The sequence below is a fragment of the Marmota flaviventris genome, chromosome 5 (genome assembly GCF_047511675.1).
Source record: "Marmota flaviventris isolate mMarFla1 chromosome 5, mMarFla1.hap1, whole genome shotgun sequence".
NCBI lineage: Eukaryota > Metazoa > Chordata > Mammalia > Rodentia > Sciuridae > Marmota > Marmota flaviventris.
Window position 1 is genome coordinate 38,703,443 of NC_092502.1, and position 14,717 is coordinate 38,718,159.

Genomic DNA, 14,717 nt, shown 5'->3' on the forward strand with positions numbered 1-14,717 from the left:
TCTCTTGACAGCAATCAATGTAAGAGAAATGGTTCAGGGGTTCCAACAACAATCAAAGGACCTCAGCAATGACTCTGTCATCTAAAGATCCTTCTGGTGGCCAGCCCACATCTTGGGTGAGCCACTCTAATTCACAGAGTATACAACCTTTGTGGAGTGAGTTTCACCCCACATTACCAGGAAAACCTTCCTAAAGGTTTCTAACACACATGTCAGAAGGCTCAGTTTCCTTAGTGTGCTTCCCATGTTCCACCCTGCATCGGTGTCGCACACTTAGAACAAAACGCATTTAGGACAAGACTCACTTAGTCCATCTCCGGCCATTCCCCTCGCGGGGACTTAGGGGGCCCTCTTAGCCTTTTGGGTCGGTATCAACCCCCGACCTGGACCTTTCACCTAGACGTTGGTTGGTGAAATTCCGCCATAGACTGTATGAGGTGCCACAGAACCGCGGATCAGGACTCTGTACTCGCTTCAGCCCTCGGGTTGGGTCGGAACCCTTCCCTTTGTCCGTCTCATTCACATACTTTCACACAGACATGGCGGCCAGGACAGAATTTCTATTCCGCCCAAATTCCAACAATTTCAAACCAAACAGAAAAGGGAGTCACGGTTTCACCTCTGCTCGCTGACCCCGAACAGAGACTACTCGGGCGACTCCCCGGTCCGTTTCAGCTCCAACCACTTTGGAGGGTACTCAGGACCCAACAGAGGGTGATCAATCCTCTCTTCCACCTGCTTAGGCCTCGAAGGGGAAGTCAGGTGGGCTACAAAACCAAATGGACCCAGATCCTACCTGTTCAGATGGGCGGTGCTCCAAAACCCTAATTCTGGTTCCTGCTGCCTCTGGGTTTTGTTGTGCTCCAGGGTGAGCCCCAGGGCGCTGGGTGAATCGATCCTCCTTCAGGCCAAGAGTGGCCTGTTCGCTCCAAAGGGATCGCAGTCCCCTATCACCCCAGGGAAGCTGGTCCCCAGAGACAAGAGAGGCAGAATAGCCTTTCTTACCTCCTCTGTCCCATCTGAGTCGCCAAAAATGTTGTAGGGACAAACGAGGCAAGGCACCGCAGATAGCAGGAAACAGTTTTATTTGGCTGCAGCCAGGTTCAGAGGGTACAGCCTCGGAGTATGACTCAGGCACGTGCAAGGTTGGTCTCCCACATCACACCCAAGATTAAATAATTCTGTAACCTTTATAGGAATCACAACTAATGATTTAGAGCCTCCTAGAAAGAAGTCCCCTGGCCCAAATGTTTCATAAGCAAAATACCAATTAAAGGGGACAAAATAAAAATTCTACATAACATCTTCCAGAAAATTGAAGAAAAGCAGACATTTCCTGCCTCACTTTATGAGGCAAGAAATACACTGATACCAAAACCAGGCAAATTGTTTAAAAAAATCAACTATACAACGATATCCCTTATGACATTGACATAAAAATGCTTAGAAAAATACTAGTAAAGTAAACTCACAATATATAAAAATCCCACGATCAAGAGGGATTTATTCCAGGAATTTCAATCTGGTTCAATATTTGAAAATCAGTTAATGTAACCTGCATATTAACCATTGCAGGGAAAAAAGGTCACATAATGTAGTCAACTGATGTCAAAATTTGACAGAATTCACCCAACACACTAGGAGTAGAAAGGAATTTCCCCAACCTGATAAACACCCACCCACATACACACATGCATGTGCACGTGCGCGCGCACACACACCCACACCCACACACAAAAAACGAGCTAATATCATACTTGCTGGTGAAGGAAGGAAAGAAAGCTGAGTTTTCTTCTAAAACCTGAAGCAGGGCAATGATATCTGCTCTAACTATTCCTATTTAAAGGGTACTGAAAAAAAGAAATAAATAGTACTAGAAGTCTCAGCTGTTGCAATAAGAAAAAATAAAAAACAAATAAAAGGCATACACTTTGGAAAGGAAGAAATAAAACTGGCCCTATTTCTGGATGACATGATTGTCTACATGAAAAATTTAAAAGGAGGCAGGGGCTGTCCTAGAACCAGGTTTCTAATGTCACTGGATAAAAGTCAACACAAATTCATCATTTCTATATGATAGCAATAAACAACTGGAAGCTTAAATTTAAAACACGATACTATTTATAATTACATGTCCCCAAATAAAATACCCCGATGTAATTCTAACAAAATATGTATAGGATCAGCAGGTGAAAACTACATAATGTTTCTGAAAGAAACATAACATCTATAATGGAGACGTACTGTATTCGTGGATTGGGAGACAGCATGCCAATGTTGTCACCTTCTCCTCAAACTAACATAAGATTTAACTTATTTTTTTATCAAAATCTCAAAGAATTATAATTAAGGTAATCTGAGCTGGGATTGTGGCTCAGTGGTAGAACATTTGCCTAGCACATGTGAGGCACTGGGTTCAATCCTTGGCACCACATAAAAATAAATAAATTAAGAAAAATAAATAAGATAATTTGTTTCTAAATTGAGGTGTAAAGGCAAAGGAACCAGATTAGCCAAAATGAAGAAAAAATATAGTTAGAGGAATCAAATAGTATTGATGTCAGTTGACAGTGTGGTATTGATGGAGGAATTGATACATAAATCAGAGGAATAAAATACATCTTGAAATAGGCCTACCCAAGTAGATATATGAACTGATTTTTTTTTTAAGGCACAAAAGCAATTTGGTGGAGAAGAGAGTACTTTCAACAAATGAGGTTGGAATAATTGGACATTAAAAGGGGTGAAAAAACCATCCTGACTAAATGCCACACCTTAGGTCAATATTAATTCAAAATGGGTCACAGATCTAAATGTAAAATATAAAACTATAAAGCTTTTAGAAAACATAAGTGAAGGCTACCAAAATAGCTCAGTTGGGAGAATGTTAGATTGAAGAAAGCATAAGTGAAAATCTTCATACCTGAGGTTAAGCAAAGAGGCCTTAGATTTAACACTAAAAACATGATAAATTTGGCTTCATCAATATAAAAGTTTTATTCTGCAGAAGACTGTTAAAAAAATGAAAAGACACTCTACAAAATGGGAGAAAAGGTTAGTGAATAAATATCTGTCATGACTTGTATCTAGAATATTTTCTTTTTTAAAAAAATCCTAACCTTAATAAGAAAACAACTAGTAGCAACACCAAATGCTGGCAAGGGAGCAGAAACACTGAATCATTCACTCATTGTCAGTTGGAATGTAAAACAGTACAGCCACTCAAAAAAACATTTGGCATTTTCTTATGAAGTTAAACTTACCATATGACCCAGCAATTGCTTTCCTAGGCGTATGCCCAAGAGAATTGAAAACATGTTCATACAAAAATGTGTACACAAGTGTTCATAGAATTATTCATAATAGTCAACAATTGAAAATGTTTCCAACATATGTCTGTCAACTGATGAACGAATACAGAATAATGGTAACTCCATATAAAAAGGAATGATGAGCCAGGCGTGTGGTGCACACCTGTAATCCCAGCGGTTTGGGAGGCTGATAGGAGTATGGCAAATTCAAAGCCAGTCTCAGCAAAAGCATGGCACTAAGCAACTCAGTAAGACCCTATCTCTAAATAAAATACAAAATGGGGCTGGGGATGTGGCTCGGTAGTCCAGTAGCTCAGTGATCCAGTGCCCCTGAGTTCAATCCCTGGTACCCAAAACAAAACAAACAAAGGAATGCTGCCAGGTACAGTGGAGCATGCCTATAATCCCAGTGACTCAGGAGACTGAGGAAGGAGGATTGCAAATTCAAGGCCAGCAATTAAGCAAGGCCCTGTCCAAAAAAAAGAACTGTAGCTGAGTGAAAAAGTGCCCCTTGGGTTTAATCCCCATTACCAAAAATAAATAAAAAATGAAAAGGAATGCAATACGGATACATATTGCAACATGCATGAAGAACTCTTAAAACATGGTAAATTAAAGAAGCCAAATACAAGCAGGTTGCATTGGCACATGCCTGTAATCCCAACTACTGGAGAGGTTGAGGGGGAAGGATCACAAATTCAAGGCTGACCTGGGTAAGACCTTGTCTTTAAAAGGACTGAGGATGTAGCTCAGTGGTATAGCACCCCTGGGTTCAATCTCTACCACCCCACCCCAAAAACAAACCAAGACACAAGGCCACATATTTGATTATTCCATTGATATAAATGTCCAGAATAGGTGAAACCATAATAACAGAAACAGGACATACAAATCAGGTAAGTGGAGATTGATATAATGTGACTGGTAACAACTAGTTATAATCAGCTTCATGGCTCTCAAACCCCATCTGGGCTCCTTTAACCTACAGATTAAATTTAACATTCCTTATCTCTCACTCCTACCTAATTGTTCTAACAAACTACAGGGGCAGAGACTGCATGGTAATTTCATCCAGAGAAAAGGTATGTAATGTTATTTAGTTGTGGGGAGGGTCTTGGAACAGAGAAAGGGGTCTGAGTCATTCCTGATTTAGTCCTTGATTCTAGTTCACCAAAACCCAAAGCCATTCCTTTTTCCTTACTGAAAACAAGAAGAGATAGGTATAAATAAGCCTGAAGTATCTAATCTGTTAACCTCAGTTTTGTTGAATGGAAGACCCATGGTGAGGTGTACACGATCATCTTTCTCCTCAAAATTATTTCATTCAACTCAGCTGATATTTCTTGAGCACCTTGCCCTGTGTCTGATCCTGGTACTATAGTAGGCCCTAGTGGGAAAAGTAAGCAACTAATATTGAGATATTTTAAAGATGCCTGGATCAGGAACTCCTGTTTTCAACAGAACATCCAACTTTGAAAGGGTCACCACTTAAACAATTTTTTTAAAAAGACTGGATCCTAGATGAAACTGATTTTTCCTACTTGCTAGACTGGCAAGAATTAATTCTTCTCCTTGGAGACTTCTGTTAACTAAAAAATATAGGCTGAAATTATAGGGATAAGCAGCAAATCCCCTTGTTTACACTGTAAACAGGAGATAAGCTTTAGACCAGTAGTGTACTTACATAGCTGAATCTGAGACTTTAAACAAATCCATAACCTCAGAAGACCTTATGAGCTTTACTCTTTTTTTTTTTAACTGTAAAATGTAAATATTTACCTTACATGGTTGTTATAAAGTATCCAGGTCTGAAAATAGGGTTAGGAGGACAAGGTATGTAGACTACCTGCTTCATTTCACTATGCAGATGACAGATTTTGAGGAAACTTTTGTTATCTGTATGTCTTCTCCATCTGGCAATCCAACTATTAAAATATGAAAAATAATTTGTTATCTGTGAAAGCTTAGAGTAATATGTGATGGAAATGCAAGTTGCTTAAGTAAATGTTGGGAGACAATAAGAGGATATTGAGATGAAAGAATCAATAGATACTATTAAATTTGTTCCATTGGGTATAAAATATAAACCCCAAAGGCATGCCACCAGTGACCTACTTTCTCTAGCCACACCCTACCTACCTACCTACAGTTACTATCCAATTAATGCATATCAGTGGGTTAATCCAATGTTTAGTGTACAACTCTCATAACCTAATTATTTTACATTATTGCATTGTCTTGCACATGAGCTTTTTTTTTAAAGAGAGAATTTTTTAATATTTATTTTTTAGTTTTCAGTGGACACATCTTTATTTTATTTTTATGTGGTGCTGAGGATCAAACCCAGCACCCCGCGCATGCCAGGCAAGCGCGTTACCGCTTGAGCCACATCCCCAGCTCCTTGCACATGAGCTTTTGGGGAATACCACATATCTAAACCATAACAACCTATGACAGTTTTTAGAAGAAAACAATCAAACCCAATGTCTAGGCATGCAAAATGGAAATGAGAGCCATTCTCTGGGGGCTGTTGGGAAGGCAGTCAATAAAATCTATTTCTGAGTGAGCCTATCTATTGTATTCAACAAAAACTTCAAAGCAATTTTTATAAATATGTTCAAGGAGTTAAAGAAAATACTAAATCTGTGAATGAATAGAAATCTCAATGAGAAATAGAAACTAAAAACTGGAAATTGAAGCTGGTCCTGGTGGCACACAGCTGTAATCTCTGCTTCTCAGGAGGCTGAGACAGAATCACAAGTTAGAGGCCAGTCTGGGCAATTTAGCAAGACCCTGCCTCAAAATAAAAGGGGGGGGGGGGCGGGGTGTAGCTCAGCATGTAGCTTAGCATGCCTGAGGCCCTGGGTTTAGTCACAATACTGCCAAAAAAAAAAAAGGAAATTTAAGAGTTGAAAATCAGAGTAACTGAAATGTTTTTAAAAAACTAAATAAGCTCAACAATACATTGGAAAAGAAAGCAGATTGGCAAAAGAAACAGAAACCTCATCGTAAATCAATAGAAATCACCCAAGTTTAAGAAGAGGGAAGGATGGAATCCAATTGAAAAGAACCTCAAAGATGTGGGGAAATATGAAACAGCCCAAAATATGTGTTATCGGAGTCCTTGAGGGAGGGAGTGGGGTAGGTAGCAGAAAAGTTTATGAAGAAATAATGGCTGGAATTTTCTCAAATTCAATGGGGAAAAAAATAACTTACCAATTAAGAAGTGCAACAGAGTCAAAATAAACACAAACAAAATGGCTCTATGACTGTCCAGAGAAAAATGATATTCAACATGTAGGGAACAACAGTGCAATTAACACCTGATTTCTCATCAGAAACGGTAGAGATCAAAAGACTGACTTTTTTCAAATGATGGAAGAAAGAAACTTTCAGCTAAGAAGTATGTATGCCAAAATTATCCTTCAAAAATAAGAGCAAAATAAGGACATTTTCAAATACAGAGAGAACTTTTATAGTAGAACTACACCACAAGAAACTTAAGCTGAAGGGAAATTATATCAAGTGGAAATTTATATCTACACAAAGGAATGAGTAGCACCAGCAATTATATATATATATATATAATAACAATTTTTGTTATTTTTTAATTTCTTTTAAAAGACAAGTAGCTTGAAAACAAATATACTATATATACATTTTTAAAAATTTTTTTAGCCAGGCATGGTAGAGCACACCTGTAATCCCAGAGGCTTGGGAGGCTGACAGGAGGAGTTCAAAGCCAACCTCAGCAAAAAGTGAGGCATTAAGCCAATTCAGTGAGACCCTGTCTCAAATAAAATACAAAATAGGGCTGGGACGATGTGGCTCAGTGGCCAAATGCCCCTGAGTTGAATCCTCAGTACCTGCCCCCAAATTTATTCTTGGTACTTTGAGTATGAACCCAGGGACATTTTACAACTGAGCTACATCCCCAGCTCTATTTTATTTTTGAGGCAAGTTCTTACAAAGTTTCTGAGTGTCTCACTAAGTTATTGAGTACTGGCCTTATATCCTCCTGCCTCAGCCTTCCAGGTCACTGGGATTACAGGCATTCACCACCATGCTCAGCAGTAATACTTATTGAAGTTGACAATTTATATGGATGTAATACAGACATAAGAGTATATAAAGCATGTACGACAAAAATATAGGATGAGGCATGGGTAAATGGAACATTTTGTAAGGTTCTTGTCTTTTTATCTGAACTCAGTATTTTTTCTAAACATAAACTATAATTCCAAGAACAATTTTTTCACATTTATTTATTCTAATTAGGTATATAGAACAGTAGAATGCATTTTGATTCATTGTACACAAATGGAGTACAACTTTTTACTTCTCTAGTTGTACACAATGAAGTGTCACCCCATATGTGAAGACATATATGTACCTAGGGTAATGACATGAAACAAAACCAAAAGGGGAAATAAAGCCACAATCATTGTTGGAAATAGCACAACTGGATCTCCCCAAAATTAAAGAAGCTGAAGATCTGAAAAACACTGTCAACTACCATGGTAGTTGACAGTGTTTTTCAGATTAATTGGTATTTGGAAGTAAGACCAACAAGGATAGAATACACTTTTTTCCCCAAGTACACAAAGAATATTAACCAAGGTGGGACCATGTGTTATGGAGAAGTCTCACTATGGTGGTACACGTTTATAATCCCAGCAGCCCGGGATTACAAAACAGGAAGACTGCAAGCTCAAAGCCCGCCTCAGTAATTTAGCAAGGCTCTAAGCAATTTGGTGAGGCCCTGTCTTAAAAAAATTAAAAAGGACTGGGGGTATGGCTCAGTGGTTAAGTATCCTTGGGTTCAGTCCCTGCTACCAAAACCAACCAACCAACCAACATTAAAATCATACAGAGTATGTTTTCTGATCACAATGAAAGTAACTTTGATAATAAAATGACTATACTTAAAATTATGTAATGAAGAATAAACAGTATTTAAAGTGAAATTTTTAAATGCTAATGCTGGAAAAAGAAAATGGCTTAAAATCATGCTATAAGTGTCCACATTAGGAAGCTAGAAAAAAGAGCAAATTAAGTCCAAAGTAAATAGAAGGAGGGAATAATAAAGATAGCAAATAAGAAACAAATGAAAAATCTGGTTCTTTGAAGAGATCATTAAAACCAATAAACTCCTAGCTATGCTAATCAGGGACAAATAATATAGAAGATACAGGTTACCAATATTGGGAATAAAAACCAGGAATTGTTTTTTATTCTATACTTTATATAGAATTTTAAAATGATAAGGGACAATTGTAGTTTTATTTCAATAAATTTGACAATTTAAATGAAATTGACAAATTCTTGGTAAAACACAAGTCACAGATTTAAGGAGGAATAGAAAATTTTAGCCCTATGACTACTAAAGAAACCTAAATTCATAACCTCCCTACAAAGCAAAATCCAGGTACTGATAGCTTCACTGGTGAATGCTATCAGACATTGAAGACAGAGATGGTACCATTCTTAAACAGCCTTAAAAGAAGTGGTGGGAATAGTTCTCAAGACATTTTATGAGGCCAGTTTTATTCCAATACCAAAACCAGAAAAAGAAATTATAAGGGGGCTGGGGTTGTGGCTCAGCAGTAGAGCGCTCGCCTCGCACATGCGAGACCCTGGGTTCAATCCTCAGCACCACATAAAAATAAATGAATAAAATAAGGGTATTGTGTCCAACTACAACTAAAAAATATTTTTTTAAAAAAGAAAAGAAATTTTAAGGATAGAAAACTACAAATATTGCCCATAAACATTCAAAACTTCTTACAGTATTGATACATTAAATCCCAATCATGGAAAAGGAATAATACATCATGACCATGGGAGTTTTCTCAGGATTCCAAGGTTAATTGAACATTAGAAAATTAATATAATTTTTGATACAGATCAATATAATTTGGATAACAAAATGAAAAATCATGATGAGAAAAAGCATTTGACAAAACATAATAGCCATCTCCAGTTAAAACTTGATAATTAGAAGTTTCTCAAACTGATGAAGAGCATCTGAAAACCCCACAGCTAACATTATACCTAATGATGAAAGTCTGAAATTCTTCTAAGTTCAAGAACAAAGCAAAAGTGCCCTCTCTTAATACTTCTGTTTCAATGTAAACCAAATGCCTTAGCCATTGCAAGAAGGAAAGGGGGAGAGAGCACATACAGATAGGAAAGGAAGAAGTAACACTTATTTGCATATAATCTTATTGTTTATACAAAAAGCCCTATAGAATCCACCCAAAAAGTTTACTCAAACTTGTACATGAATTTAACAGGATCATAGGATACAGGGTTAATATGCATAAATCAATAGTATTTCCCTGTACTTTTAATAAACAGTGGAAAATGGAATAAAAATGCATTTCCATTTTCAATATCATTAAATTCTTGGTAATTAAGAGTTTTTTTATAGATGCAGTGGGGAAATGAAAGAGGAAGGCATTAATCTGGGTCAAGAAGTAATCTGGGGCTGGGGCTCAGTGGCAGAGCACTTGCCTGGCATATGTGAGGCACTGGGTTCAATTCTCAGCACCACACATAAATAATTTTAGTTGTAGATGGCCCTTTATTTATCTATTTTATATAGATAGATAGATAGGTATAGATATATATAGATATGTAAGTAATCTGGAAGGATTTCATACACAGAGAGATCTATGCTGAATCTTGAAAAAAAAAAAAAAGAAACTTCCAAACAAAGGGATAATTATCATTTCAGGTAAAAGAAAGATATAAATAAACATTATAAAGATTAAGATACTTGAGAAAGCTTGCCCATTTGGAAATCTATAATAGTTCTGTGTGATTTGATCCTATGATGAGAAAGAGTAGACAGGCTAGAGGTAAGTTTAGGTCTTATTATGAAGGCCCTTATGAACCTCACAAGTCTTTCACCTTTTTTCCTGTAGGTCAAGTGGATCTGTCAATGGGCTTTAACAGGGAGACACATGTGATGCTGCATTTTAGCATTTGCTATGGATAAGAGTTCAGACCTTCAGTGGCCTTTCAGCTATTTAATTTCAGTTCAGATAGCCAGTGAGAGTCTTCAAAGGCAGTGACGCAGGATAGCTGCTGCCTAGGAATGAGGCACTGGATTTAACTAAGCAGTCCTACTCTAGGATGAGGTACAGGCCAACTTCTCACTTGACCCACCCAGAACCTGGGACCTGTTTTGTTGCTGTTGACAGTAGTTAGAAGTGGCATGTGTTTTAGTCAGTCTTTTCATTGCTTTGACCAAAATGTCTGGCAAGAACAACTTAAAAGTTTATTTGGGGCTCATGGTTTTAGAGATCTCAGTCCATAAAGAGCCAACTCCGTTGCTCTGGGCCCAAGGTGAGATAGAACCTCACCTTGGAAGGGTGTGACAGAGGGAAACTTCTCCTCTCATAGCCTCAAGAAAGCAGAGAAAAGTCAGGAATGAAGAAAGAACTGCAGGGAAGATGAATCCTTCCAGCACACACACACTCCAGGGACTCACCTTTTCTAGCCACGCCCCATCTGCCTACAATTACACTAAAGCCAGCCCATTCAAAGTAGATAGACTGATTTGGTTACAGCTTTCATAATCTGATAATTTTACTCTGAATATTGCTGCATTAACACAGGATCTTTTTGGGAACCTCTCCTTTCTAAACCATAACAACATGATGCCAGCACCAGGACCCTAATGTATTAATGGCAGTGGTCCTCAGTCAGGTGAGAAGACATCTGGAAACTAGACCAATATCATTTCAGGCTTTTGGCACAGAGGTGAATTAAAGTATATCTGGCTGGCATCATCAAGCTTTGTGAACTGGCTGATCAATTTGCTAGGGAATAGGAGCAGAGATAGATAATTATCCATTAATTAATCTAATTAAGGACCAGACTCAGGGCTGGGATTGTGGCTCAGGGGTAGAGCGCTCACCTAGCATGCACAAGGGGCCCTGGGTTCGATCCTCAGCAACACATAAAAATAAGTGAATGGAATAAAGGTATTGTGTCTTACTACAACTAAAAAAATAAATATTTTTTTTAAAAAAGGACCAGACTTACATTATTGGTTTTAAAACCCTTATTGTATTATTTTCTGAATCTCTTTTTAAGTCAATTATTGAATAAAGGTGTACATTTCTAGACTCTCTAATAGGGAAAAGAGATCAGGATTTCAATGTCTGTCTCTGCCACTTCACTGTATAATCCTTAGGTAAATAGCCTAGTTCTTCTAACCTCTAGTTGTTATATCTGTATAATGGAGATGATATTGCCTACCTTATAGGGTCATAGTGAAAATGTAATATGTCTTGTGAAAGCACTTAATATATTCTCAACACATAGATCCTCTTAAAATAGCTTACTTTCTTGTTTGGCTTCTGTTGTAGGTTGTCCTAGGTATTTACTTTTCCAAACAATGGTTGCTTTCTATTTTGTGAAGGTTGGAATATCCCCTACTCCTCCCTGTCCTCCTTGGACCAGAAAATTTTCCTACGACACTCCCAGGTATATACATCTGGCATTTGAATAATTTAAGAAGGTATAGAAATTGACAACTTTGACACTGGCAAATGTTGAACAGCGGAAATAAACTAATGCTTATGTTATACAAGATGTGTGAATTATCAGTGAAGCAAGAAGGTAAAATAATATTCATCCTTAAGAGCTGAAACTTAAGTCTTCTGAGATAAAGGTGAGAGTCCCTTCTTTAATGCTTCTTTTCTCACAATCCTTCAACAGGATTTCATTGACTTAACTAGAGAAACCAGACCAAGGGCAAAGGATCGAAATGGACTCTGTGTGATTGACCTGACAAGAAATGAGGAAGAAAATCGACCTATTGCCACTCTTGATTTGACTTTAGAACCTGTCACTGCCTCCCAAAAGGAGCCAGCCAGTCTTCAGACAGGTGCCAGCCTCTCCAACAAAGAGGTGATAGAAAGCCGGGTGGACAGAAGCTCTCGGCCTACAGCACAGAGAATCATTAACAGTGTTCCTGTAGATTTGGACCTGTTGGAAGAAACCACATTTGAAGGTCCTCAACCCCCTACATCCATCAATCAGGACTCTGTTTATCCAGCAGAGCCAAATTGTAGCTCAACCACATTCAAAGGTGACCTCAGCTTCTTAGCAAGCCTACAGCTGTCCTCAGATGTTAGCTCTTTCTCCCCAACAAGCAATAATGGTAGCAGCAGCAATCATAGGCCACTCTTGCCATGCCTGCAGCAAGATGTACCTTGCCCACCTCGAGCCTTGCCATGCCTACTTCCAACTTCACCATGTCCACCACGAGCCTCCTCCTGCCCACCACGAGCCTTGTCATGCCCATCACAGACCACGCAGTGTCAACTTCAAACTTTGCCTCACCCACCTCGAGAAGTGCCATGCCCTCCTGAAGGTGTCCGATGCCCTCAGTGGAGTATGCCAAGCCGACCTCAAGAGCCATCCTGGCATCCTCAACACCCACCAAGCCCACCTCAAGACTCTCTGAGCCTACTACAAGATGTACCAGGTCCACCTCAAAAGCTCTTCTATCCACAAGACATGGCACACCTGCAAGGCATTCCAAAGTCACTGCAAGACATGCCACAGTCAATAGGAGATGTACCACAGTCACAAGACATGCCATTGTCACTAGGAAATGTACCACAGTCTTCAGGTAAAATGTCACAGTCACCAGGAGGTGTGATTGGTGATATACCACCATTGGGAGATATACCACACTTACCAGATGTGCTGCGCTCACCTGGTGACATGCCATGCTCACCAGGAGACTTGCTTAATTTACCAGAAGACAGGCCTGACTCTCCTCAGAATGATGTACAGAATTGTGATGCTCCTATGGATATCTCAGCTCCATCCTCTCCAAGCTGCTCCCCCAGCCCACAGTCTCCACAGTCTGAAACTTCGTTAGAGAAAGTTCCTTGGCTTTCTGTCATGGAAACACCAGCCAGAAAAGAGATATCACTGTCAGAGCCTGCCAACTCCGGGTCTACCCAGGTACAAGCACGAACACTGCAAGGTGGGCTATACAACAAACCCTGCCTACACAGACTGAAGTACTTCTTACGACCTCCAGTACATCACCTCTTCTTCCAGACACTAATACCTGATAAAGACACACGAGAGGTGAGCTAACACATCTTCTCCGGGATTGAGTGTCCTTTCTATAGGCCTTGGATAAAATTTCTATAACTGGAATTCATGCATGAGAGGACAGATGAAGTATAAATGAAATTTTTATCTTTCACATTCAGTATAGAGTCAGATCTGGGTTCAAATTTCAGCCCTACACTTAAAAACCAGCACTGTACAAATTGTTTTACCTTTGTTGATCATAGCCTTCCTATCTGTAAAATGGAGGTAAAAACATACCTCAGAGGGTCACTGAATGAAAGGTGCTTGTTAGTGTCTGATTCATCATGGGCTTCATCAAATTCTTATTTTCAATTCCTATACCTCTGTCTTCCTGACACTCTCATTACAGCTTCTGTATCACAGAGAATATTACTCTCTCATCACTTTAATGCCTACAAAATTATTACTCCAAATTTGAGAGTAGAAATTCAGTTTTAAGACTTTAGTGGGAATGCTACTTCTCATTGGTCTTCATTAATATATGAGAAATAAGCTAGATATATAAGGGGGAAAAATGAGACTAAGTCCCACATTATTAAGCCTTTAAAGCTTGGGTTTTTTTAATTATTTTCCACAACTCCCATCCCCAACATTAAGAAGACTGGCTTGAAGTAGTTCAAAAAGTGAAAAGGCACACTCTCCTTCAGGGAGGAGTGATCAACTTATCAGGTGCCAGAAGTTGACATTTATGTCTTCTCCTTCTGAATGACTATCTACTAGATCATTCTCTTTTCTCCTGCAAGTTTGCTTCAGGTTGGTGAAATATCTGTCCATTATCAAGAGCATCCTTGAGCTGGGTACAGTGGCACATGTCTGTAATCCCAGCTACTCAGGAGGTTAAGCCAGGAGGATCATAAGTCTGAGGCCAGCCCCTCCAATTTAACAAGACCCTGTCTCAAAATAAAATGTAGCCAGGCATGGTGGCACTTACCTATAATCTCAGCAAAGCACTAAGCAACTTAGCAAGACCCCATCTCAAATTTTAAAAAATAAAAAGGGCTGGGAATGTAGCCCCTGGGTTCAGTCCCCAGTGCCAGTAAATAAATAAATATGGCTGAGAATATAGCTCAGTGGTAGAGTTCTCCTGGGTTTAATCACCAGTACTGAAGAAGGAAAAAAATAAGAGCACCTTTGGGTGACTTGAGAGTTTGTAAGTTTCCATAGTCAAGGTTGTGGTGCTCTGAGTTGCTGCACCGATATAGAAGCTATTCCTCTTTTGTGTTCACATAGTTCAGATTATGAGTTGGCAATTCAACTAGATGAAGTAGATTTTTC

At 38.9% G+C, this 14,717-nt stretch overlaps 1 protein-coding gene across 4 annotated transcripts in view; it reads left to right on the plus strand.

Moving 5' to 3' along the window:
• The window catches only part of Simc1 (SUMO interacting motifs containing 1), a 96,506-nt gene that overhangs the window by 49,893 nt on the left and 31,896 nt on the right, over positions 1 to 14,717 (plus strand). For 3 of the 4 annotated variants that reach the window (XR_003583553.3, XM_027941010.2, XM_027941009.2), the window contains exon 2: positions 12,045 to 13,433. The exons of the other annotated variant lie outside the window; for it this stretch is intronic. Coding sequence is in view for 2 of the 3 variants with exons in the window: in XM_027941010.2 (XP_027796811.2) it covers positions 12,045 to 13,433 (1,389 nt within the window). In the remaining variant the exon portion in view is untranslated. The remainder of the gene's footprint in view (positions 1 to 12,044; positions 13,434 to 14,717) is intronic. 4 annotated transcript variants of the gene reach the window in all.